This window comes from Tenrec ecaudatus, chromosome 5 (genome assembly GCF_050624435.1).
Source record: "Tenrec ecaudatus isolate mTenEca1 chromosome 5, mTenEca1.hap1, whole genome shotgun sequence".
NCBI classification, from domain to species: domain Eukaryota; kingdom Metazoa; phylum Chordata; class Mammalia; order Afrosoricida; family Tenrecidae; genus Tenrec; species Tenrec ecaudatus.
The window spans coordinates 132764986-132792317 of NC_134534.1; the positions used below are offsets into that span (position 1 = coordinate 132764986).

General features: G+C 46.0%; 1 protein-coding gene across 1 annotated transcript in view; it reads left to right on the forward strand.

Moving 5' to 3' along the window:
- FRMD4B (FERM domain containing 4B) overlaps positions 1 to 23720 on the forward strand; it is a 308744-nt gene extending 285024 nt beyond the window's left edge. The window contains exons 13-23 of the mRNA XM_075549903.1: positions 885 to 1023; positions 1736 to 1877; positions 3252 to 3385; positions 3484 to 3603; positions 4912 to 5140; positions 7864 to 7920; positions 9071 to 9218; positions 10355 to 10474; positions 11835 to 12646; positions 16767 to 16899; positions 20799 to 23720. Of these exons, the coding sequence (XP_075406018.1) occupies positions 885 to 1023; positions 1736 to 1877; positions 3252 to 3385; positions 3484 to 3603; positions 4912 to 5140; positions 7864 to 7920; positions 9071 to 9218; positions 10355 to 10474; positions 11835 to 12646; positions 16767 to 16899; positions 20799 to 20919 (2155 nt within the window). The 3' untranslated portion in view covers positions 20920 to 23720. The remainder of the gene's footprint in view (positions 1 to 884; positions 1024 to 1735; positions 1878 to 3251; positions 3386 to 3483; positions 3604 to 4911; positions 5141 to 7863; positions 7921 to 9070; positions 9219 to 10354; positions 10475 to 11834; positions 12647 to 16766; positions 16900 to 20798) is intronic.
- The last annotated feature ends 3612 nt before the right edge of the window (positions 23721 to 27332 follow it).

The window sequence follows — 27332 nt, forward strand, 5'->3', positions numbered from 1 at the left end:
CATTCACTTTGGCAGTAAGTGGGTTCATGACTAGTAACCAATTGGGGTCACTTTGAAAAAAAATAGTGGCCAGTTTGTGAATGCAAATTGAGGTCTAGACTCTCTCAAGAAATTCTTTTTCAACCTGAGTGCTTGTGTTTTGATCCAAAGATAGACTTAAAAATATTTGGAGATCACAGCTATGTCAAAGGGTGGCCCAATGAGACAAGGATGTTTTAACAAAAAACATTAGTTCTCCTCAGCACACACACCCGCCCCTGGTCTATCTGCCCCTCGCCCTACACTTCCCTGTCCCCTCCAAATCTCCTCTCCCAGCCCCCTCTCTCTGCTTTTCCTCTGGGTGTAAGCAGCACTTCGGACCAATTATGGACTTGTGTATCCTCAGGTAATCTCACTCTGTTCATGCTCTGCTCTTGTCAGCCCTTCAAATGCACCGAGATCAAAAATGCCGTAAAAAACCGGTCAATCCCACAGGTCTGGACTGTGCTGTCTATAGAACATCTTAGCTTTATTCCTTACAACTGTGCATCTTTTGGTTTCTAACTCAATCCCTTTTAGTACAACATCTCATTTGGCAACTTCCTTACCTGCTTTGGGGGGGTGGGTGGATATTTTACATCCTAGCTTCTTCAGAAAGATAGCATGGCGGTTAGGACTGAGCTGTCATCGGAGGAGAAAATGAGAAGCTTGGTTCTTGCCAGCTTGAGACGGAAGGCAGCGGGAAGATGAAGAAGACGACGATGCGTTGTTCCACCTTACGCCCTGGTCCATTTGTTTGTGTGGGGCTAGAAGTCGAGGATGCGTTGCTCCACCGTACGCCCTGGTCCATTTGTTTTGTGTGGGGCCAGCGGCAAATAATTTGAGTGTTCTTCTTAACCTTTCAGGATTTCAGTGTCAAGAAGGACCTTTGGGCAAAGTGGCCTCTTTGTGCAAACATGGTATGCAAACTCCTCCCTCATCAAGTCCATCTGGGTAATGGCCATTAGTCAGCATCAGTTTTACTTGGACCGGAAGCAAAGCAAAGTAAGTGACCAGAAGCAGTAACTGCAAGGACAAATTCATTTGCTTTCTCTTTGGAAGATAAGGTTTCTTTAAAAAAAAAATGCAAACACTTGGATATTTTTCCTAGTGTGTGTGTGTGTGTGTGTGTGTGTTTGTTTCATTCTGCCACCAAATGTGTTCCTTTAATGAAAATTTAAAGTATGGGTTGGCTTGTGCATATATGTGTGTGTACTGGCGACATTTAAAGTTAGTGACTAAGCCATGCCATGAGAGAAATCATGCATAGCTATTAAGAATGTTTTAGCCGCGTGAATGACAGTGAAAACCCAAACCCATTTGCAGAGTCCTAAGTCTGCATGATTGCGTCTCTGGTGAATCCCCGGTGACCACAGACCATGGCTGTGGGTAGCCTTGCTGTGCACAGATAACACTGGAAAGTCGACTCATGCAGATGCAGTTGGGTTAAAATTTAACCCCTTATCCTTTGTTCTCCCTTTTGGCCCATTTTAAACGTGTTCTAGTTTTTATTCTTTGGTGGGGTGGGGGGGAGAGCAGATAAGAATATTTTAGCTGCAAACTTTAAGTCTTGTGGGGTTTCCCCCCTTAAACTTTAATGTATAAAAACGACATTATCACCCTTGCCAATATTTTTATTCTATATTAGCTATATGCTTTTGTTTGGGGTAGTTTAAAGAGTTCACTTTGTTTCTCTGTTTTTATGTTTGCCTTTTAGGCAAAAATTCCCTCCGCCCGGAGTTTAGACGATATTGCCATGGATCTGACGGAGACGGGGACACCAAGGGGCTCCAAACTGGTGACCCTGGAGGGGAAGGGTCAGTTCATCATGGCCAGCAATGGCAGTTTAATCTCCTCAGGTAAGACTGGGTAGGGGTGGGGGTGGGGGCATTGAAAAGGAGTACAACACATCTTTATTTTGTTTCATTAAGTGTTTTTTGTCATAAAATTGCTACCCCTTTCCTCTTTACTTTTAAGTTGCCGTGCATATACAAGTGGGCATCCAGAAGTTTGTGGAATTAGAAGATAATGGGGTTTTCTAACATTTGCCATTTCAGCCTTCCTCCCATGGACAATGCTAGGACCTCAGTTGTGTTTGCCCTGTTGTACAACTATTATCACATAGATCACTGTTTATCTTTTAGCCCATTATTTAGGCATAAGTTAAAACCTCTCGGTGCCATAGTTTTGAACTAATTTTATAAAGAGTGAAAAGAAAGTTGAATTAGAGGTACTCAGAATGTAGAAGTAGCTTTAGATGCAATGATACATATATTTTTTGAGCAAACAAAATACCGATTTATTTCCACAAGCTTTGAGTTTTCTAGAACATATTTGCTTTGTTTGTTTGGTTTGGTTTTTTTCACAGTTTTCTTGGCACATGATTATATATCATACAATTTGAGAGTTCAGTCATCGACCGTATCAAGGAGAATTGTCCAGTGATCACCACATCAATTTTACAACACCTCCCCGCATGATTGAAATGTCCCTAAAATGAGTTGTGGGATCCCAGCCCATTATAGTGCTCTCTCCCTGGATGCAGTGACATTGAATGCCCAGAGGTGGCTTTGACGGGACACTGGTTCCCTGCCCTCTCCCACTGCGTTCCATCAACTTCCCCCATCTGTGTGGTTGTTGGGGTGTTGTTGTTGTTTGGGGGAGCGGGGTCTCATCATACATGTAGCGTAACATACTCTGCATACATGATGGAAAGCTACCCTCCCCTCAAAGTGTGATTGCTGCCACCCAAGTACTCCCGCTAAAGAACTTCTAGACTCCTTCTTCACGATGAATATTTCATTTTACTCAAATGAAGTTTCCCGACTACCTCTCATTCTCGTCCGTTTGTGAAGCCGCTGTATCACCTTCCGTTGTACAGAATGTACCACTGCCTTGCGTGGTTGCTGTCGAAAAGCATTTTTAACAATTATCTCAAGGAAATCATACTCTTCCTGCTCAGAAAGAAAGGAGGGGGGGAAATTCCTGGTCTCTCTGAAGCAGTGTCTTATCGCACTGCTTCCAAAAGAGACAGAGCCCAAAATGCAAAGGGCACATTTTATTAGCAGCTCTGTTTGATGCCCAGCAGTATGAGAACTGACTTCCTTTTATTATGCGCAGAAGAGACGTAAACTACCTCTGAATAGCTGGCTTTGCCCGAAAAACCCTTTGTCTTTCGAAAAGGAAGGAAGCCTGCCTTGTATAGCCCTTCCCTGCCCGCCCGCCCCTCCCAGGTTCCCAAGACTCCGAGGTCAGTGAGGAGCAGAAGAGCGAGAAGCTCCTGGAACTCAGGAAGAAAGAAAAGCTGCTGCAGGAGAAGCTCCTGCAAAAGGTCCAGGAACTCAAGAAGATCTGTCTGCGGGAGGCCGTGAGTGTCGCCCTCTTGTTCTTGTTCCGGTCCTTAAACTGTGTGTGAGCGGGCTGGCAGGGGGCAAGGATCCCCTCTCAACACGCCCTGTTTTACAGGAGCTCACTGGCAAAATGCCGAAGGAGTACCCACTGCATGCCGGCGAGAAGCCGCCGCAGGTCAGAAGGCGGGTGGGCACCGCGTTCAAGTTAGACGACAACTTGCTGCCGAGTGAAGAGGTGGGCGAGCTGCCGGTTGAGTGGGGTTGATGGCCGAGGGGTCGCGGGGTCCTTCGGTGTCTGAGTCATTGCTGTATATTTTGTATCCTCCCAGTGAAAACAGTGAGTTAGACCCGGGTGAGCCCGCTCTTGTGTGTGCACACCCACTGCTTCTGCCCGCCCCCCCCCCCAAACACATGGAGAACATTACCCAATCACGGATCTCCACAAAGGGAAAGCTGTAGGATTGGACTTTTCCATGGAAAACTAAGTAGCCTTTGGCAAGTAGCTTACATCTCTAACCTTTTCTTCCTCACGTTAGTGTTCCTCGTCTGTAAAATGAAGGCCATGACTCTATTTCCCTGTTAGGGGTGTAATACGCGTTCAGTGAGAGAATGCATGTACAGCAAGCAGCTATAAATGATGGCGAAAGATTTGGTAGTCGGTAGTGTTTCACTTTGAGGTCATGAAACATAGGACTTCTGGTTTCTTTCAGAAAATTTAACAATCTTGGTTGTAGAAAAACAAAGGCTGTTCATTGAGTGCTGGCTATCTATATCTAGCAAGGTATAGCTAAGCAAAACACATCTGTTATCTCATTTAATTTTCACCACTTTTATGAAGTGAGTATTGTTTTTATTTTTAAAATGGGATGGGGAGGAAAACCCCATCCCCGAGGCACTAAAAAATTAAGCAAGGTGCCCTCGACCACACAACCAGGAACCACCAGAGAGACGAAGTGGGCTCAAATGTATTTGTCTTGAAAGATCTCCATGGGAACATAACATGCTGAGTATAACCTTCTACATTTACGAGTCTCGAGTCTTGACTCTCTTCTTGAAAAATAAATATGATGGTCACCCAGCCTGCTGAATGAAGGCAAGGCCATCCCTTTCCTTGAAAAGAGAAGACCCCAAACACCCACCCTCCCTGCCATCAAGTGGAGTGCGACTCCCAGCGGCCCCGTAGGACAGGGTGGAACTGCCCCCTGGGAGTCTGCGAGACTGTCGCTTTGACGGAGTCCAAAGCCTCGTCTTTCTCCCAAGGATCAGCCAGCTGGTGGTTTCAGGCTGCCAACCTCCGCATGGCTGACTATTGCCACCAGAAAAGGCATGGACTAAGGGGAGGTTCCAATAAGATGGACAAGGAAGGTCGTATGTGCTAGAAAATGTGTAAGAATACCTTGGTGGAGAAATTTGGATTTTATTCTCAAAGGCTATCTGATTCCAGCGTGTACCAGCGATGGTTTTTTATTTACCAGTGCCTATAGAGAGTGATAATATATCTGTTTACCAAACTACAGCAACACGGTTAATCATGTATGTGCAGGATCCTGCTTTGCAAGAACTGGAGAGCAACTTCCTAATACAACGAAAACTAGTGGAGGCTGCAAAGAAACTTGCCGGGGAGGCAGACCTGTGTAAAACGGTGAAGAAAAAACGAAAGCAAGACTACACGGAAGCCGTGAAAAAGCTCCAGGAGATTGAAGGCGCCATAAATGAATACCGGATTCGCTGTGGAAAGAAGCCGAGCCAGAAGGCAACCGTTCTCCTCCCAGGTGCGTAACAACATGTCGTCTTTGAGCCACGGAGCCAGTGCTCCGGAGGGCGGGGCACTTCCAAGCCTCTTCATTTGGTGAGGGATGAGGTGGAAGAAAGGACGGGGGAAGCTTCAGAGGATGGCCATGGTTGGGGATTCGGGTCTGAGATGCTTTCAAATTTCATTTCTAGTGAGAGGCTCCCCATGGAAATACCATTGCTTTCTTTTTCAGGAGGAAAGAGTATTCACAGACACCTTGGTTCATAAGAGAGACACACCCTTAACTGGCCTGACGGCTTTGCATGAAATGCCTTTGTCATTAGAGAGGGGGGCCCTATCGGGTGGTTTCTGAAAGGTGTGTAGGTGTTTCCTGCGGCGGATCGTGCATTTTCTTAAGGGCCTCGCCATAAATGAATAGATAGAGAAGTACTCTCAGAATCGTGATCATTATTGGGGCAATATAAAGATCACACTGTCCACTGTTCACGATGCAAAGTCGTGGCCACCACCTGACCCTAACTTTGTGGAACGTGCACACGAGAGGCCGGATTAGGAAATACTTAAAATATTAGTAATGGTAGAAATTCACATTTTAAAGTTTTCTTCTCGTGGTATTTAAATGTTAATTGAATCATTTAATTTTCTTCTTAATCCTCTGGAGTTTGCTTCATTCTCAGCACTATGCATCTGTTACTTTCATGTTCAGAACAGAGGCGCTCTTAGAGGTACCACTTAGATAACCTCAAGTCCGACAGACCTTTTATACACCAGCGAAAACACCATGTAGGTGGATTTCAAGGCCCTTTGGCAGTGCACCGTTAATGGTACCATGTGTAGCCATGACCTTTGGCTGAAATGTGGTTGTCTTTTCTTGATTTCATAACTATTCTTTCATATTGTAACATCTGTGAAACTGAGATATTTCTTATACTGGGAGGTATCTTACAACTGTAATAGACAGAGGCTTTTCTTGGCTTACTGGGACCTGAAACAATGAACATTTTCTAGCAATGGCATGAAATGTCACTGGGTTTAAAGTCCACTGAAGTCTCAGACACGTGATTTACAAAGCAGAGATAGAGCACTGGACCTGTAAATGTACACCTGAATCACCCTGCAGGTCTGGAGCCGAGCTCACCCTGTGGCTTCATCGTTGGCCAAATGGGTCTCTAGGGAAACAATAGCGCCTCAGAACAATCGGCCATTTGAGACCCAGGGGACAAAGTTCACAAGGGTTCGGAGAGAAGGAGGGGAGGAGGGGAGCAGGCGGAAAGTAGGAGGAGGAAGTAGGATGAGTGATGTGTCTTTGCAGGAACTGCAATGGAGGAGATGAAGCAACAGGTGTATGAACTTTTGAATGTCAAGCTGATAAGCCGTGCTATAAACCTTCACAATAGCAGTTGTTTTCATTTTTAAAGGGGGTAAAATAAATGCACAGACATGAGCCAGAAGTAGCAGCAACTCTAATTGGAGAATTCAGGGTGGCTTTGGCCCTGAAAGAGAGCTCCAGTTGGCCCTGGCGGTGGTCACCTACAAACGTGGGTGATTAGTCGTACACTTGACTTTCATGGCCAGTTGTCATGGCTCAGTCATCCCCAAACGGTGCAGGACATCTGAGCAGCAGATGGAAAGATAACATGCCTGACAGCTGAGTGTACCGGCACCTTGCCTCCAAGTTCCACTAGGTGCCTAAATGAAGAGAGTCTGCCGGCTGCAGCAGGCATTTTAAGGTCTAAAAGTGGACGGAGAGTCCCCTTCCTAATGGCGAGAAGCTACATTGAGGGCTCCTATTTGCTTATAGGGCTACACTTGTCCCGGACCCTGAGTCTGGACTCTGGGATGCCCCTTACCATTAGTTACCATTTGATAGATGCCAGTATTATTCACTGTGTGGGCTAATAAAAGTCATAAGTGTAGCTAGCACCTACAGAGCATTTTTCCTGTGCCGGGGGCTGGGCTAAGGGCGATCCATGCATGATTTCACTGACTGCTCACCTCAGTGATATGCACTTCAGGATTACACTTACCCCCATGGTAGAGTTGAGCCAAATGATGGGTAGGAGGTTGCTGCTGATTCCTAGTCGGTGGTGGCTGGAGATGGTGCTGAACCGCCTAGTATGTTCAGGATACCAGCCCCAACCGACCCCAGCAACAAATTATCCAGCCCAGATGGCAAAAGTGCCAGTACTGACTACAATTGGAAGTTAAACTTACTTTTTTTTAATGCCACTCTTGAGAAACCCTGGTCTAATTCAAAAAATCCATCGGCCACAAAAGTCCCCACACTCTAAGAAGAAAGGGCCTTTCTTTCCCTCAGGGAGGGGTCAAAAAGTAAGCTGTAGCCCCAGTCAATTCCCACAGAGCATCGATGTCTTTAGCATAATCATTAGTCTTTGTGACACACCGCATTTCTCAGTCCGCATTGTGGGTTATGAGCACTCATGAGAGCAGGTCGATCACTGTGTCCAGTGGAGAAGCCAGGCAGAAAACGGATTTAATTCAAAACTCCCTTGGAGCTGACTCCTTGGTAGGAAAATAAATTCCAATGTAAAACTTGAACAATGTAGAAAATGTGCGTATCTTCAATACGTGAATAAATTCCTTTAATCGCTAATCATGCTCAGTGTACTCTAAATAATTACATCGTATCTGGTTCAAAACCACCTCCGCGCCATTGAGAAGTGCTCTGCCACCCTCGCTGTGGCCCGCAGTGGTTCTGAAGACGGCTCTTTTCATTTGCAGAAGACATCATCCCGTCCGAGAGTAGCTCCCTGTCCGACACCACCACCTATGATGATCGTAAGTGGCTCCCCTTGTCATTGGGAACGTGTTAGATGTTCTGATAGCGAAAGGATTTTTTTTTTATTACACAAAGCCTACGTATGATTCTTTTTGGAAAAGTGGAACCCTCTAGCTTCTTTTTATACAAAATAATAGGGCCATTATCCTTGCCATCTATTCAGGTGAAATTGGCACTATCCTACCAAACCTCAAAAGCCAAACCTCGGTACCGACCTACAGCACCTCTATGGAGCAGAGTGGGACTGCCCCTCGGAGTTCCAAAGACGACATCTGTATGGGACGAACAGCCTTTCTCCCCAAGGGGCTGGGTCCAAACCGCTGATCTTGTCCTTAGCAGCTCAGTGCCTAACCTGCTAGGCCAGCAGCCTCCCCACATTAACAGACCGAACCATATAAAACACGTGATTTTAGGGGATAACACTAGTGTGAGGAAATCAGTCTCTCTACATGGATACCAACCCCAACCCGAGCCCACAGAGAATTCATAAGACTTCTGTGCCTTTTCAGGTGAGCGGGGAGAGCTATAAAATGTGACCATGTTTTAAAAAAAAGCTCAAAGAAGCCACTGACCCCATCCAACTATCCCAGTCCCCGCCCCCGTTGAAGTTTTATGGTACCAAAAATCCCACCATTTCAAAATGCTTCTTTTGAGCCAAGGTTTGGTCATGCTTGCCGTCCCCCTTTGAAAAGGAGACGTAAGAAGACGCTGATGACCTGGCATTCGTTTCTAGCGTCAGTATTCTCAGAGACAGAATGAGCCTTTGAGGAGCCGGAGAGGCCGACAGGGAGCAAAACTCATCCGGCACATGTTTCAGGCCAACCTTCACAAGGCCCATAATACATTGGGAAAATTTTAAAATAGAACTTTGTAAAAAATACTTTATCATCACTGCCATGAGAGCCGTTTCTTTGCTCAGATTGACACCTCTTGAATTGGCAATAGTTGAATCATATCCTTTTTTATAACGTATCAAACTTAAAAATTAATCTCCTCAAGGTTATGTACTCTAAATGCATTGTCTTTGGAAGAGCCCTTTGTTGACCACGTCTTCTCACTTAGTTTTTTGAGGTATTAGTAGGATATTTATTTATGCCTTTGTTTACCTACTTACTTATTTATACTCATGCATTCATTTGCTTATTACAGCCAATGACTCCTTTACTCTGGCTGGCCAGCGATCAAGTTCAGTCCCTCATTCTCCAAGGATTCTCCCCCCCAAGTCTCTCGGCATTGAGCGAATCCATTTCAGAAAATCGTCCATCAATGAACAGTTTGTGGACACCAGGCAGTCCAGGTAAGAGGCTACACTGTCAGCCAGGCCCGTGACTGGACACTCTCAACACTTGTCTCCAAAAGAGATGACCACATTCTAGAAATATTTTCCTTATCTTTCCAGAAGGTGTAATCTTGCTCATTCTACTTAGGAACAAGCTGCAGCTTAAAGACTCAAGCCATTTGTTGTTGACAGCAAGTACAGGTGTTTTTAAGAAATCTTTTAAAAATGAACATTTGGGGGTTTCCTCATTCCTCAAGTCAGCTTGGTGTGTGTGAGGATTCTGTGTGAGGACCTTCAGTGTAATCAAGATTGGAGCTCAGTGCCCAGAATTCATTTCCTGACCCACGCTTTAATGAGACTCTTTAAGTATTACTCCGTTAAATCTAGTGACATGACTAACACCTGATCCGACACATAAACACGGATTAAATCCTTCAAAGCGTTTTTTCCCTCTCCCTTCCTATTTATGACTCAGAGAGTCAGACTACACACAGGTGTGTTTCATGGGGTTACATGTCGCTCACTGCATTTTGGACAAATTGAACGGGTTTGAGGCAGCCCCGGAGGGAGCAAGTCCATTGGCGTCACTTTTCAAACTGCATGTGTTCCTTTCCTGTCTTTTGATCACATTTTGATAATTCTCACGATATTTCAAACCTTCTCATAATGCCATTGCGCACACATAGACCATAAACCAGGCCAAACCCACTGCCATCAAGTTGATTCCAACCCATAGTGACCCTACGGAGGTTTTCTGATCTGGCAGCTCTGGGCAGGCGCAGATAGCTTCCTCTTTGCCCCACAGAACAGCTGGTGAACTTGAACCGCCTGGGTAGCAGTCCAGTGCTTAGCAGCCTCACTTTTGTCTGTACTGGGAAACCGAAAAGTCCACCTGATGGCTTTATCTCAGTGTCTGCTTTATTGTGGTGGCCTGGAACCCAGCCCTCAGTATCTGTGAAGTACACCTGTGCGTTTCTCTTAAAACTCCCCCAGGACCCACCCAGATAGGAAACCACAAGGACACCCTGCTCTTCTTTCTCCCCCTCTGTTCCCTTTCCTTCAGTTTCCAGTAAGTGTCCTAATCGCTTATGACAAGTCTGCCAGAGATGTTGGAAGCTTATTATTTCCTGAATTCCTCTTTTTTATCTCTGCAGAGAAATGCTGTCGACCCACAGTAGCCCTTACAGAACTCTGGAGAGGCGGCCGCAGGGCGGCCGAAGCATGCCCACCACACCGGTCCTTACTCGCAACGCCTACAGCAGCAGCCACTTAGAGTAAGAGCTCTTCGTTCCAGATGCTTTAGCGCTGCTGACTGGGGGGGGGGGGGGTGGGTTGGTTGTATTCTTGCTGTGTTTTCCAGACATGTTAAGTTACTCTTCTGCAGCTGACTCTATTTGGTGGAGCTTCATTTTGGGCCAGTTTACTTTCAAATAGTAGCAGCTGAGAAAATGTAGAGTTAAACCTGTTGGATTTCTTGACTTTCATCCCCCTAACCGGAGACCACGATTCTCTTCTCGGGAAAAGGTGAAATTCTTTGTTCTAGGGTAAAGATGAGGATCCTGATGGGAGCAACCTTTTGGATTGTCTAGTGACATTGGTGGCACAGTGGGTTACACATTGAGCTGCTAACCACAAGGTCATTGGTTTGAACCTACCAACCAGTCCACAAGAGAGAGATGAGACTGTCTACTCCTCTGAAGATATAAAGGCTTGGAAACCCAAAGGAGCAGTTCTACTCTGTCCTAGAACTGCTGGAATTGATTCAATGGTGTCTGGTGGCCTAGGCGGATATAAGGTTGGCAATTCAAACCTGCCAGCCACCCTGAGAGAGAAAGAGGAGGCTGGCTGCTCCCATAACGATTTACAATCTCAGAAACCCAGAGGGGCAGTTCTCCTCTGTCCTGTAGGATCCCTGGGAGTGAGAATCCACTCGAGTTGTCTAAGTGAGAACTGACCCTGCGCTCAATTCAGCCCCAAACCTGTTAGGCAGATATTAAATACTATGGTCATCCCATTTTACAAAGGTGGTTAAGCACCTTGCCTGAGCTCAGAGAGCTGGGAAATGAGTCATGACTCAGCTCAGAGATTTCTGACACCAGAACCCAGTCCCGCTCCACTGTGCAGAGCTGCCTCCGCCCTGTTCTGGTGTGTCCCAACATCCCATTCGCCTGGAAGGCCCTGCGTAGAGAGTGGGTTTTGTTCAGCCCTGGATGCAAATTGTACAGCCTCAGTTTATCGCCTCTGCCCTCGAGAAAGCCCGCTCTGTTCGGGTTGCCCTGTTCGCAGAACCAGGCCCCCCTCTCCTTTTGCGAGGTGCAAATTATTAAGCAATCGATAACTCATTCCCCCAAAAGGTTGGCAATGCCAAGCTCTGGTGGGTGGAAACGCAAGCCCAGTGATCTTCGTGAAAGCCAGTGGAGCAGGTCTGCGCTGCATAGGCAGGGCTTCAGGAGGGCGGAATCCCCTGGTCCCGAGAGCAGCACCGACCAGACATTGACCTACCCAGAGTCGGTCCTGTTGTGCTCCAGACATTGGGAAAGCGGTATTGCCTTTCCAAAGCTGCCAGGCCCCGAGGGTGGCGTTCATTCTCCTCGGGTCCGCTGGCTTACCAGTCTGCCTCCCCGCTCTTTGCAGGCCCGCCTCGCCTTCTCAGCACTGCCGCCAGCGGAGTGGAAGCCTCGAGTCCCAGTCCCACCTGCTGTCCGAGCTGGACAGCGATCAGCCATTCTTCTCCCTCTCGAAATCCCAAAGAAGCAGCAGCACCGAGGTCCTGGACGACGGGTCTTCCTACACCAGCCAGTCGAGCACCGAGTATTACTGCGTGACCCCCGTCGCCGGCCCCTACTACACCACCCAGACGCTGGACACGCGGGCCCGGGGCCGCCGCAGGTCCAAGAAGCAGCACGCGGCCACTTCCAGCGCGGGCAGCATGCCCAACCTGGCCCCGAAGGACGGCCTGCGCAACGGCGTCTGCGCCCCGGGCCCCGAGCAGCCCTGCGCCGGCTACTACATCGCGGGGTACCCGCCCTACGCCGAGGGGGACCTCTACTACGGCGGCGGCTGTGTCTACGAGAACGACACCGAGGGCCACTACAGCGTCAACCCGTCGGCCCGCGCCTCTGCCCACTGCGGGTACGACCGCCCGCGGGACTACAGCAGGTCCTTCCATGAAGACGAGGTGGACCGGGCACCCCACAACCCGTATGCAACGCTCCGGCTGCCGCGGAAGGCGACCGTCAAATCGGAGCACATCACCAAAAACATCCATAAGGCCTTAGTGGCGGAGCACCTGCGCGGCTGGTACCAGCGGGCCTCTGGGCAAAAGGATCCGGGCCACAGCCCGCAGACCAGCTTTGACTTGGACAGGGCGTCACAGAGGTGCCTGGGGTTTGCCGGGCTGCACGTACCCTGCTCACCGAGCAGCCGGGCATCGTCGTACTCCTCAGGTAAGCAGAGTGGAGGCGTCTGGCGCCCAAACTGACATGACCAGTGGGGTCATGTCTGCGCCCAGCTGTGGTGATCGGATGGGGGCCAGAGGAGAATGGTGCCCACAGGGTTTTCAGTGGCTGGTTTCTGGAAGTAGATCTCCAGGCCTTTCTTCCCAGTGGCTTCTGGGTAGACTTGAACTTCCAACCTTTTCACTAGCGGCAAAGCTCATGAACTTCTGCTGAGTCCCTATCCACTACTGTTGTCTTTAACCTATGAAAGGGCTCCTTCCGTTGTTTCTGATTAGTTATCTATGGCTCCGCTCTACAACACACTATAAATGTGTCCAGGTAAGCAAGTTTTAGATTCAAAACCAACAAAGATTATTTAGCACCTACTTCATTTGCTGCTCTCCTGAGAGCCTTCATATCGTTGATCTTTTCTGGGCTTTGTCTTCTAAATGTACTCAGGTCACTGAGATGGGTTATTTCAAAGGAATAGAGGAAGCCCTCCAGGCAAGCAGAACACGTTAGAATGATACATCATCTCTGCTTCCTACCAAGGGTGCCGGCACGTTAAGGCAGTTTCTTTGAGTACTGCTAGGCCTGCGAAAGGCTTGTAAGAATTCTGAGAGGAGCTGGTATTGATTAAACATTTTTCCTGGCACTATTTCAAGTACTTTGCATGTCTTAATTCAGTGATGAGATGGTAAGCAGGGTGGGGCTTTAAAAGCTCATTCGTGGGAAAATTCCGTGGTCTTCGTTCCATTTTCCCATGAGCCTGTGGGACCCCACAGACCTTTACGCTGTGGCTGATTTAAGGTATTTTAAAGTTGCGTGTGGCAGAGATGTCATCTTTATGCATTGAGTTAGGCTTCAACTTTTACAAGTGTGCGTGGAAGTGTCCCTGTGTCCCCCAATGGGCTGAGTACTATAGGAGAGAAGTGGGGCTACGGAGAAACTACCCATGTAAATCATTCAACAAGCAGGCACTCCATGGTGCTGAGGAACCAGTGTCGACCAGGTCCCTGTCTTCAATGAGCATACAGTCTAATTAGAAGCTGAGAGGAATGTGTGACAAGTTAGTAATTGTCAAACTTGGTGATAAAAATGGAGTCCCTGGGTTTTGCAGTCAACATTCTAGACTGCTAACCCAAGGTTGGAGCTTCAAGGCTACCCTATGGGTACTTCTGAAGAAAGGCCTGGTGATCAACTGTAGAAAAATCACCCCTTGAAAGCCCCATGGAGGACAGTTCAACTCTAATACAAATCAAGTCACCATGAGTCCAGATTGGCCGCATCTGGTTAGGGGAGAAGAATGGATAAAAACTTGATGGTAATGAGTCTTGGCCCCATCTTCAGAATGGCACCCTAGTAAGACTTGGAGCTCTGGTGGCATAGTAGGTTACACAGTGAGCTGCAAACCACAAAGTCAGCAGTTCAAGCCCACCAGCCACTCCATGGGAGATAGATGAGGCCACCTACTCCTATAAAGATACAGAGTCTCAGAAACTCAAAGGGACAGTTCTACTCTGTCATCAAAGTTCGCTGTCAGTCACAATCAACTCAAGGCCAGTGATTGAGTCAGACTTGATCATCATCAGTGAAAACGGCCCCTTTAAAAGTTTCATAAGCTTGTTGACAAGAGGGATTTCCATGGAGATTTCTATTTAGGTTCAAGTACTCTTCTGTTTGTGCGGGACTTTGAACTTCCGCTTTCCCGCCCTTATCGTGCCTAACCTATGAAAAGACTCCCATAGTTTTTTCTTGTTATTTATGGCGCAGGTCTAGAGAAGTCCTTTCCTCCCTCTAAACTTTAGGGCGTTGCATGAGAAACTTTCAGGAGCCAAACCTAGCCAGGATCGGGCTGGGTTCAAGGGGACGGTCATGAGGACCCAGGGCTGGGGCAGTGCCTCTTTCAACAGGGAGAAGCAGGTCTAACTTGGGAGCCGCAGCATTCCTGGCAACTTCCTCAATATCTGGGGCAAAGGTAGAAATGGCCTTCCACTTCCTGGCTCAGACCTGGCCGGAGCTTTGCAGGATCGGCTCCCACGAACGAAAAGAAATGGCTTTTGGAAAAAGGGATTTTGAGAGAGAAAGATGGAATCACTGGGACCAAAATTCTCTTTGAAATTTTCCTTATTTCTGTCTACATTTTAGAGCGTTAGAAATGTCTTACGACCGACATACATCATTCCATGGGTGGGGAAGATAAGTTTTCAGTCACTTGCCAAATTAGTCAGGTATTTTGCAGTCCCTGCCAGCCTCCTTGGTGACTCAGTTTTCGTCATAATGAGAGCAGCCACTGACTGGCAGCAGACTATGTGTCGCATGGCACCCTCAGCACTTCATGTGCAGGATCACACTCGATCTTCAAGGCAGGGTCATGTGGCGCATGCTTTCTAGTCTCCTGACTCTGAGCCAGAGGGGTAGTGACGGCTCCTTGGGAGAAAGCTCACCTTCCCCGTGGAAGAGCAAGGCTCCAATCCTGGCCAGCATGCCTTGCCCAGCCACCGCCTCTCTGACAGTCGTGGCTGGTGTGTCGCTGTGAGGTGGAGCAGCTTCCAGCAGCGCTGGAGATGGGCTCAGGGGCAAAGCTGAATGATGTAATTGCAAAAGTCAGCCAATGAAAACTTCATGGATCACAATGTTTGCATCCTGGGTACACAGGTTCGAGGGCTGACCCGACTGGAGTGGCCAACAGCATCAACTGTTACCCCGGCCACTTGAGCTTTAGGGTATTTAATTAGCCCTGCCCAGCCCCACAGCTGGCAAGGGGTGAGGTGTTAGAATTCTCTCCAAGTGCTGTCAGACATCTTCATCACCAAACGCCACAACCCGTGACTTAGCAGTGGGAAAAGTTCTTGGGAGCACATAATGAGAGCATTACATCTCTTATTGAAACCTTCTTGGCACCCAGGGTCACAGACGAGTTTTGAAATATGTTTGTCCCACACTGGTGCCCGGTGCTTTTGTGGAGGAGGAAGAGAAGGGCGGGGGAGCCAGTCCGTGCCTGGGAGCAGGAAGTGGAGAACAGGAAAGATTCCAGAGCAGTGCTGGAGTTGTGAGTGTCACACGACCATGGCATTGAGGTCAGCTTATGCACCCCAGGCATGGAGCAGAACTGGTTTTATGAAGAGGGCAACAGACACCATGTGAGGAGATGTTTGCTGGCTTTGCCCCCAAATTATACCCTTGCCTTGTAGTTCAGTCCCTCAGTACTCCAGAGTCTCCTCTCCGCCCTGCTTTCCTTACTCACCCCTGCCCACTTTCTCCCTTTGGGTGGGGAAGCAAAGATTAAGTCTTGATCCTGTGGTGGTTTCTGCTGAGGTTAGCTGAGCAACATTCAAGTGTCAACACGTCACATTATCGAATGATCCCCCTACAAAGGTCTCCCAGCTCGTCGCCGGATCCCTGTGACGGAAGCTTTGTCTGTCTAGCCACCGCAGCCTGAGTGGGAAGGTTTTCTCAGCTATACAAGGGCTTTCACTTGTTTGTTTTTCTTGGTTGTCTTTTTTATTTTAATAGCTTTATTGAGATAAACGGCACGTTGGTTTGTCTCTTGGATTATTATCTTCATTCCCATTTACTGAGTGGTGACTCTGTACCAGATACAGACAGTGCTGAAGATTTCCATCCACTGCTTGTCTACCGTGCCTGTGAGCCTCGCTGCTGCGGTGCGCTGTCGAGTCGATTCGGCCTAACGGTGACCGGAAAGGACAGAGTGGAACTGCCCCACAGTGTTTCCTAGGCTGTCGTTCTCAGGGGAGCAGGTCTCCAGGGCTTCTCTTCTGAGGGCTCCTGGTGGGCTCACCCTGGCAGCCTTTGGGTCAGCCACTGAAGGCGTAGCCCTGGAGCCACGAGGGCGCTTTAGATCTGCTCGAGTCAGGGTGTATTCATATGGTTCCCCTCACTTTACAAGTGACAGAGCGGTGGCTTTAAAGAGCACAAGCTGTCTGCCCCAGGTTACCCTGCTCGCCCTGCCGATCGGAATAAAAGCCCTGCTGATTTCAATCCCTGGCTCTTATTCGCTAATTTGCCCGTAGCTGATTACAATACACCTCTAAACGCACTAATGGATTTTGTAGTTTTCACGTTGATTATGTCTAATGATGCTCTCCCTCTTCATCTTCATTTTTAGTGTCTTCTACAAATGCTCCTGGGAACTGGAGGACCCAGATGACCATAGGGCTTTCGGACTACGAGACACCAGCACACTCTCCCTACTCCAGCTGCTACAGCACCGTGTGCAATCCTCTGCCCTCTCCCAGCAGGTGAGGAAGCGGCGCTCCCACATTCTAGCAGCCTGTCCTTGCTCACAAGAATTCAGGGGTCCAGTGTTCTCTTATGTACACAGAATCTGTCTCGTTTATGAATTGGCAAGCTACGGGCCACCTGTTTTTATAAATACAGTTTTGTTGGGAAATGGCCATGCGCAGTTATTTATAGATTATTGATGGCTACTTCTGCATCACAAGGGCAGAGCTGAGGAGTTGTGACAGAAGCCAGATGGCCTGCGAAGCCCAAAGAACTCTCTGGCCAGCTAGTTTGCTGGCTCCTGAACTAGCTCGGTTGGTTCTTAGAGTTTCATGTTAATATCTGAACCTGAAACATGTGTATGGTGTTATTGTCCCCATAACGCTTGAAGTCGCATTATTGATTATGACCATTTTAGACCCTTTTGGAACCTGACGGGGGAAAAAAAATCCTTTGGCCAAAAATGAATGTCAACGATCTCTGCTTCAGAAAAGGCTGTTGATACCAAGATTCCTAATGGACAGTTGCTGTCCTTGATTCCAAACATTTGCTGTCTTTTTTGTGTATGGCCCTGAATTAAGAAGCGACAGATGCACCCAGCTGTCCTGTTTGTCTGTAAAATAGTTTTTTTTGTAAACACATAGAGGAAATATTCAAGAGTAGTTTCTTACCATGGGATTAGAACATTCTTTTTTGGTTTTGAAGAGGTCCCTGCTCCCATCATTGGGTCACCAATTAAGGTCCACCCCTATGGTGCCGAGAAGCAAAGCATTTTCTGAGTTTTTACTGTTTTCTCAGAAATGTTCGTTTTGCTCTCCTTCACTTCAGCTGTTCAGTCCTTTGTGACTTACACAGACTGTCACTTTAAAGGCCCGCTGACTGGGGTTAGCAGCTCTAAGTACTCGCGTTGTAAGCAAGTTGGAGTACTCTAAAACCCTGCAAGCCTCCTTCTTTTGATCCCCCCCCCCAACTCGCAGCAGAGTTTTTCTTGGCTTGAATTATTAGGCCAATTGTCTCAATGCAACAAAGGGTGCGCCCAAAATAGACTCTTAGTGAAAAGATCCCCCAGAAGACAAGAGGCTTAGACGTCTGTAGACAACGCTTGAAGATGAGTGAGGAGTAAACACCAAACTGACATGACCCCAGATCGATTCAGATGATTTCATATAATAGACTTGCAAATGATTTTCAAATTTGCATAATGTCAACAACCGCATAGATCAACACAGTCATGATATAAAATATTCAGTGGGTGAGATGGTTCTAATACCTTTAACATCCGTTTTACTGGATTCAGGAAGTGCTAAACAGGTTCAGAGAAAATCTGTTGTGTTCGAGTGTACCCATCTATCTCAGCCCACCCAAGAAGGCTTGACCGGGAGCCCAAGGTCAGGGGGGCACAGCGTACAGGAAATGAGAAGCTATTTTAAGATCCCTATTGTGTGTGTGTGTCTGTGTGCGCACATGTGTTTGTATGCCCAATATGAACTCATTGTGTGGAAATGTTGGAAAATACAGAGCTAAATAAGTAGAAAATAATTTACCCATAAAAGCCTTCATTTCTCAGTATCCATTTTTAACATGGACATAATGATATTGCACATATAACTCTGCAACTTATTATGTTGTGGAAACCCAACATCTGAGGTTTTTACTCAACACTATACTATAAGTATATAAATGACAAATTCCGACCAATAAATCCATTGCTATTTAATCAGGTCTGACTTGACTGTTTCCCATTTTTTAACATCTGAGTGCTTTTTAGGCCTTTTTAGCTCTTTCCCCCTTTTTTGTCCCCCCCTCCCTCCCACATTTTTTTGCTATGTTTTGTTTCTTTTAACACCTTTGTATTAAACATTTGTCCGAATTACAGATTATTTCCATAAGATAAATTCCTGTAAATATAATTAATGTGTTTATTTGAAAAATGTATTTTTAAGCTTGTATGTTCCACAAAGATTTGCCAGTTTATCCTCCTAACTACAGTGTTATAGGTGTACTTATTTCTACTCATTTACTTAGGATTTTAATTTTATTATTATTAGTATGCAGTCTGATCAATTTAACTTAACATATCAACTCACCCAGTAATAGTAGCCATTTATAAGGCTTTATCAATTTGTTCTAAAATAACATACCATGCTTTTTTTTAATAAGACATGATTTTTAAAATAAGAGAGAAATTGGATTTCAGAAATAAAACCTCAGAACTGCCCTTGGCTTTGAAATGCTAAGCAACAACAGATGAATGCTCTTTCAAAATAAATGAAATTCAAATTATGTAGATAACCTTTTCCTCAGAGCATCCAGGTATGTAAATATTATAGAAAAGCTACAAATATTTACCCAGAATTTTCCCCTAATGTGATTTGGAGAGGAGCCCTCATAGTACTGTCGGTAAATAGTAGACCGCTAACCACAAGGTCAGTGGTTCAAACCCACCAGCCACACTGTGCGAAAACAATGAGGCTAACTGCTCTACTCACCATTTACAGCCTTGGAAACCCTACATAGGGTCACTGTGAGGCAGAGCCCACAGAGTGGCAGAGGGCTGTGGCAGGGAAATGCGTGTGTCTGTCAGGGGTGTTGACGTTCCCAGAATAAAATGTTGCCATTTCTGATGCTGTGTCGTGTGTCCTACAGTCACATTCTGGGTTCCTGGCTACCAACTGTGTTTTCAAATAACCTTTTCTTTCACCTCTTGTTTTCCATTTCCCTTCCTCTTCTTTTGTCTAACTCCACCTGCTTCTAGGCGAGACGCGGGGCTTCTGTCCCGGAGAATGGTTATGTCTCCAGAGATGAGCTCAGTTTTAAATTCTCTTTTGCTCAGGGTAGCCAGCTGCAGTAAGTACAGTCACCCGAACGTGTGGGTTGCTTCTTGCGTTGCAGGAGTTTGCCTTGCACTGGCTGCCGTGTGAGGTCATGAAATCTGATTGGTGCTTCTGGTAGGCAACATTACTAAATAGCCGGAGTTGCATAATGTGTATTTCCCAGAAGGCTTTTTCATCATCTTTACTAACAAGATTGAGCTAAAAGATATGGAAATATCAGATATATGTAAAAACATTACTAACACCTTAACCTGTTTCAATCTACTATGATACATTCTGCTTATTGGAATGGTTTGTAAGAGGATGCTTTCAGGTGGGGATGTACCATCTAAATATGCTTGTGGGGGAAAAAACATATATAAATATATGCTTGTGGTTTGAAATGTGATGCTGCTTGCTCAGTTATTCCCAGTTGACGCTTACACCCTACAGATGAAATACAACCCAAGGGGCTCCTGTCCCCCTCTAAGAGCATTCTCTTGCCCCTGAGGTAAACATCGGATAAAGTCTTTTAATTTGAAAAATATATAAAAAGTACAGCCAGAGGAATCTTCTTAAAAAGCTAAAGAATCTGACTCACCCGAATAGAAAATGGGCATCTGTCAGAGATTTATTTGCTCAGGGAAAGAGGAACCTGCCCAAGGGTGCTCTTGGTTCAAGGAGGATATGCACAAAACTGAATTCGGCCAAAGCCAGAGGATTGAATTAGGTAGGACACGGGTCACCTCTCTGACAGGCCACTAAAACGATGGGCCATATGTAAGCTTTTTTCTGTCAGAGACAAGATACTTGCCTTTCTTCCACACCCCCAAAGTCAGCGAATTAAAATTGTAGTTTCACATAAAGTGGATTCTGATAAATGATCAGTGGTACTTGGACAAAGGCATATCTCCCTGGAAAGTTAAATAGTTCTCCTTGACTCTGTGAGACAGTGCTCCCGGGTGACGTGGAAAGGGCAACCGCCATCCAGTGGCCCAGGCTCTTGGTAGTTTTTCTTAACCATGCTTTCTACTAACCTAATAGTCTTTGCACTGTGGGGACAAAAGTGACTACCGGAGTAACTTTTCTGGTTTCCTTCACAGGCAGTATACGGAGCCCAGTCAACTGGACGGTGCGGACGGACAGAGGCTGTCGGACAGCCTGGGCAGTGCTGGGCAGAGGCTCTTTTGGCACGAAGATTCCAAGCCCGGAACATTAGTCTGAAGTGCAGGTGGACCTCTTGACCAAGCACTGCGTTCTCACACTAGTGTGCCTTGCAAAATGCGTACGTCTTCCCAGAAGGCTCTTGGCATCGAAGGTTGAAGAGAAGACTGCAGCTGCCCTGGAAGTGAGTTCCACACCAAGCAGGACGAAGCCCCCAAAGACCATGGGCCTTTCACACTCCGGGCACACAAACCCCCCAGAGCTGAGTCTGACCGCACCTGGCACCAGTGCCACGAGAGGACATAGCTTGAAGCCTTTATCAATAGCAAGCACTTTTTAAAGGAATCAAAGTTGTTGGAGGCAAACCTCAAAGGTATCAAGAGTGTGGCTAGGTCTCCGCGAGGAAAGGACGGAAGGGGCGACAGCAGAGCACAATGCACAATGGTCGGGGGTGGGGGGAGACCAGAAGCTGCGAAGCCATTGCTCACGGTCACAAGGGTGTGTTTGTGAGCTGACAGAGAAGCGTGTGCTACTTCTACATGGACACTTTCGACAGTATTGGAAAATGACTTGAAGAGAGGCTGGATTTTCATGAAGTCCCGAATGAGTGTAAATGTTGTTAGGCTGTTATAAAGAGTAATGTTTCTCATAAGCACCGCAAAATGGGTTCTGGAAAGACTTATTGCTGTAGCATCTTGTGATGTAACTTTTGTGATAGCAGATTGGGGGAAAGGAAGCGGTCCACTGAATAATTGACAAACCTCGCTTGGAGAATTTCCTAAGGTACAAGATTGGTGAACTCCTTTTTCCCCTCCGAACTGATTGCGTAATCAACTATTATTTTTCAAGCTGGTAACTCCCACTTGGCTGTGGCTTGAAATGGCAGATTTGATGTGGATAATTTTTTTATAATCAGGAGTTGGGAAAGGTCTTTTAAGGTGACAGAGTCAGAACCCAAAACAAGCAAAAGCAAAAAAACTACATTATTTTAAATGAATTGCGTGCCTTAAAATGGTCAACATTAGAAAATGAAACATATTGTTTGGGTTCCACTTGTAGTTCTAAGTCATAAAAAGGAGATTAGTCAGAAAAAAATTGCGAAGTACTACAAGCTCCGATATAATTAATTATGAGGCTCAAACTACCTCATACTTTATTTAGAGGAACCAATTAGCTATGGTTTACTATAGGACTTTAAAAGAATTATTTCCATATTCTAAATTGATTATTTTTTGTTACCTTTACTCTGCTTCAGCATTCCATTGAAGGTGCTCATTTTTCCCTCCTTTTATACAGATTTCTTGCTCATGTTGTGAATAGAAATGTTTCTGAACAACTTTTTTGGAACGTTTTCTATCTAGATTCCAAAGCAGGTGAGATAAACACAAAGACGATTTTTGTTAAACTGGCCCTTAGTCATTTGTATCACTAGAAAGGAAGTTTGAGGCAAAAACTTGGCGGGCGGGGGAAGACACGCAACAAAATAATAACGCATTCCCTTTTGCATATTTGTATAGCCTTCTAGAAACAGAAATAGCCCTTTTCATATTCTTTTACTGTTCTGACTTTTTAAGACCTGGTTTTTGGGGTTTTTTTACATAGGTCAATAAACTAAAGGTGTGCTACTGAAAACGTTCATGTATCCTTCCACTCCCATGCTGAGCTCATACAGCACAGCTGAAAGGGCTCGCTTTCAGCAAGTAATCACATTTGGGCAAGACTTCATCTTTTTAGTTACAGTATTACTATATTTTGTGGATTCCAAGATGCACATTTTCATCTATTTACATCTCTGACCTTGGAATCTATCTTTTGATTGATGGTGTGTCCTAGCTGAATTGGCAGAGTGGTTTTTGTTGTTGTTGTTGTTTTTTTCTTCCTTAGCAATACATGAAAGAATGCTGTGTCTTGCAATAAAGTTGTCTTGGAATTGATGAAATATGGTAGTTGGTTGCCTTGTTGAGGATGACTGATGTGAGTCTGCAGGCTTCCTGATCATGAGAATGTAGTTTGCTTGTACCCCAGAAACCTAGTTCTGCTGTCAAACATAGTCTTTAAAACCCAGGAACTCATTTCACCTGCCATTTTTATCCGGCACAACGGGGAGGCAGGGAAGGAATGTGAAAAATGGAAAGACATTAGTATTAATATTTCATTGCATGTAACTTGCATGAAGGTGTGTTTTCCTGGTTGAGAAATGGCATGCTCAGCATTGCCAGCGTCTTTCTAAAGGACAGATAGAATTTGAATCCCCGAGAGAGGAAAATGGAGGTACAACAGCCCCTTGAATGAGCCGTGCCCGCCGCATCGCGGAGACAGATAGACTTTGAGTCATCCTGCCACGTTATCCGGGAAGGTGCACCGCTCAGGTTGGGGTCTGCGCGGCAACGCCTACACAGCCTGTCCGTGGCATGGATTCCTTTGTTCATAACGAGCGAACCTTCTCATCATTTCCATTTGGGGTGTTTCGTTTCCTCTCTGTTATGTTTTGAAAAACATCTCTCAACCACATTACTGATTAGTGTGCTTATTCAAAACCAAAAGTGGAAAGGTTACATTTTTCAACCTGTAGACTTCCTTTTTAAATTATAAAATGTATACCATATTTTTACTTGAATGCATTCTGTGTTTCTTTGCCATCCATGCCCCCCCTTCCAATGAGTACTTTTCATAAATTCCCGTGCATGGCATGTTTATGAAAATATCTCATTGGCCAGGAGGACATGGTTGGCAAGCATACTTAGAATGTTGTGTTATTTATGTGAAATACTCAGCAAAAAAATTATATTCGAACACAAAACAAATATATAGCAAAAACAATCAAAACCTGTAAGTCTAACCCTTTCTAATATAACAAATTCTTTACTGTATATTCAGATTTTTTTCTCTGCAAATAGTAAGTAATTTTTTAAAAGCACAACATTGTATTACAAAGACGGTTTTACAGCTATTTTTTATTCACCTAACCACTTTAGTCTGACTTGTTTTAATATATATATAGATCTACCTCATAAAGATTATCTTTTACATGGTGGAGTTTAAAAATGCCTTTACCTAATTTTTATCACTGTGTTTGAGAAAATTCTTCCATGGACCCATGAAAGCTTGACTGTCATCACCAATAAAGATACCAGAAGTCTCTGGAATCGATTCGCTTGGCCTGTTCTTAGGAACAATGGTTCAGACTAAAGAGTTTCCCTAAACTCCCGTCTTCAAGAGGCTTCGGAATCCGAGTGTCTCCCTTTCTTCCAAAAGGAGAGATGTTTGGATTATTCTGTAGACCTGAGAGAGTTCAACTCGGTGGTAAAGGACCAATTTGGGGTTTGGGTTTATTTACATTCTAGTCAAAAACAAACAAGCCTTGGATAACCTTGAGAAGAATGGAAATTCCAGAAGGTGTGCTCATTTGGAACTGATATGTGGATCAATATTCCGATGGCCCAGTCTTGCTTGCTAAAAGTGAGAACTGGAGGCATTTGCTGATGAAGACCAAGGATGCACCCTCCAGGATGGATGACAACTCAGTACCAACAAGACCAAAATCCTCGCAGCTGGACCCATAGGTAACATCATGATAAATGGAGAAAAGGTTGAAGTTGTCCAGGATTTTGTCTTGCTTGGATCCACAATCAACGCTCATGGAAGCAGCAGTCAAGAGATCAAAAGACAAGTTGCAGTGGGGGAATGTGCTGCACGGGACCTCTCTAGGGTATTGAAAAGCAAAGATGTTACTTTGAGGACTAAGGGGCACCTGACCCAAGCCATCGTCTTTCCATCGCCTCATATGCATGTGGTAGTTAGACGCTGAATAAGGAAGACTGTAGACGGATCGATGCATTTTCATTGTGGTGCTGAAGAAGAATACTGAAAGCCTCATGGAGCGCTAAAAGGTCAAACCGCTCTGTCTCAGAAGAAGTACAACCAGCATACTCTCTAGAGGCAAGGATGGCAAGACTTCATTTCACATAGTTTGGACCTATTGTCAGGAAAGACTAGTTCCTGGAGAAGGACACCATGCCTGATAAAGTGGAGGGGAGTGACAGAGAAGGACCTTAAGGAGGCGGATTGACACGGTGGCTGCAACAACGGGCTCACGCACAGGCCCCACTGCGAAGGTGCGAGAGTGGGCCGTGTGTCCTGTTGCGCACGGGCTGCTGTGGATCAAAAAGGACTCTGTGGCAGTGAGACACTACAAGAGCACTCCATCACGGGCCGAGAGCTTTGGAAAGTAATATAAAAACACGTGAATTACAAGAAACACTGCGTTAAAAGTTACCAAATGGAACTTAAACATGCTCTCAAGTTGAATTAAAATTTCTCCAAATACCAGCTCTCATTTTGTGTATATAAACCTTGCCCCCAAGGCTCAGCCACGCAGACCACCTTTACGTAGCATTGGTCTCGAGTTAAGCCTAGTGGCTTCAGCCGTGCGCTAACAAGACACGCAAATACTTGCCCCTGTTATCTGAAAGGTAGGGGGGTGCTATCCATTTTCAGAGACACATCTTTTTACATATACATGGAGTCTCGATGATGGTGTGAAACTTAATTTACCTTGCATCCTCAGTTTGGAAAACCCCTTCTCTCCCAGGTTCCCTGGTGGTTAATTGCCCTTATAATGGAACCCAGGCCAGTCCTGTACCATCCCCGTTACCAGTTGTGGATAGGACCGTGGGATCCATAGGGCTTTCATTCACAGATTTTCAGAAGTCAATCTCCAGGCCTTTCTTCCTACTGCACTTTGGTCCGGAAGTACCACTGAAGCTTGTTCAGCATCATAGCAACACCCGCGACTCCATAGCAGACAGATGGTGGCTGCACATGAGGGGCGCTGGCCAGGCACTGAACCCACACAGGCCTGTGTCAGGGCCACTTTAGTCATCAGTTACAACATTGCTCTTTCACACCTTCAAGCACATGAAGGTGTGCCTCTTCTAATCCTTGATATTTTCCATCTCATATGCCTGGGAAAACTGGACGATGGAGAAGAGCAACAGCAGAAATCACTGATGTGTTTGAATTACGATGTTGCCCAAGAATATTGAAAGCCAGAAGAACAAACAAATCTGTCTTGGCGGAAGTACAAACCCAATGCTCCTTAGAAGTGAGATGACTCGCAGGGGTGGGACAGGGAGAAGGGAAGCAGGGCTGGAAGTTTAACAAGAAAAATTAATTGATTAAAATTGCTCCATTAAAATAAAAAAAAAAACACCTTCAGATTCCTTACCCCTCGGATGTAAATGTGAGTCTGGGTGGCTACAAATGGAGGGAAAGTAAGGCTGAAGTGGACTTGGAGTCCTTAGTGACATGCAGGGCGGGGGCTGGGGGGATGGTGATGGCAAGATTTGGTCTCACATACCTCGACATGTGAAAAGGAGAGAGCGGTCCATCGAGAGAGACATCGGGCTTGGTAACCTAGAAGGGCGTTGATAAAGAGGAATGCCCTTGATAAACTGGACTGAGAGAGAGGCCACCACAATGATTTCAAACGTGGCAGCAGTTGTGAAGATGACCCAGGCCAGGCAGTGTTTGGTTCTGCTGTACATGGGATCGCTGGGAGTTGGAAGCAGCAACGGAATGGCTCCTAACCGCAAGCCCCGTGCAGGAGGCAAAGATTCTAGCACTCCCCCTGTGATCCTCTCGATTGTCCCGCCCCCACCCTCGGAATTCCCTGTTTCTTTTCTACCCCTCTGCCGCCCTCTACCCCAACCTCGAGCCACACTGGAAGAAGAAAGAGGGAAGCATGGCTCGCTGCAAAAATAAGTTATCATTTGCTAGATTCTAATTCCGCATGTGCCAGGCCATTGTGCTAGAATATTTTGTGTGCATTTGCTTGTCTTATTCTGAAAACAACACAGGGAGCTAGGATAGGTATTACTATTTGCCCCATTTTAGTGATAAAGAACCCAAGAATGAGGAGGGGAAATCCAGTCATTTGCCCAAGATCATTAAGTTAAGAGAAAAGCCAGAATGAATCCAGACGTGTCACACAAACCTCTATCTACTACCTGGTCTGATGGGTACTTTCCATGGGCAGGTCTCTGAACGAGAAGTAGTAAATCATTTTCTTTATTATCATTAAAAATTCAATGGATTCGTGTTAAATCTAGTAGAACTTGTTTAGTACCTTTTCTGAAAGATAATGGATATTATCTTTGATTTGCCAGCAATGGTTGACCCTAGAGTCAAGTCCAAGTCCAATCACAGGTCAGTGTAATCCTTACAGTCAGAGGGACCCACAGGGATAGATCTGTCCTGTCCTATAAGGTGGCTCTGAGCCGGAATTGACTGGGTGGCAGCAAGTTTGTGGGTTTTTTAGCCCTTTCCCACTGGGCTGTATCATGTGTGGCCGGCTAAAGGGGCGTGAGGGGGAGGGACTGCTGAAGGTCAAGAGTTCCTGGGGAAGGTCAGCAGCTCAGCACTGACTACTAGCACTTAGCTGTGTTTGAGGACTCAATGGCTGACAATGGAAG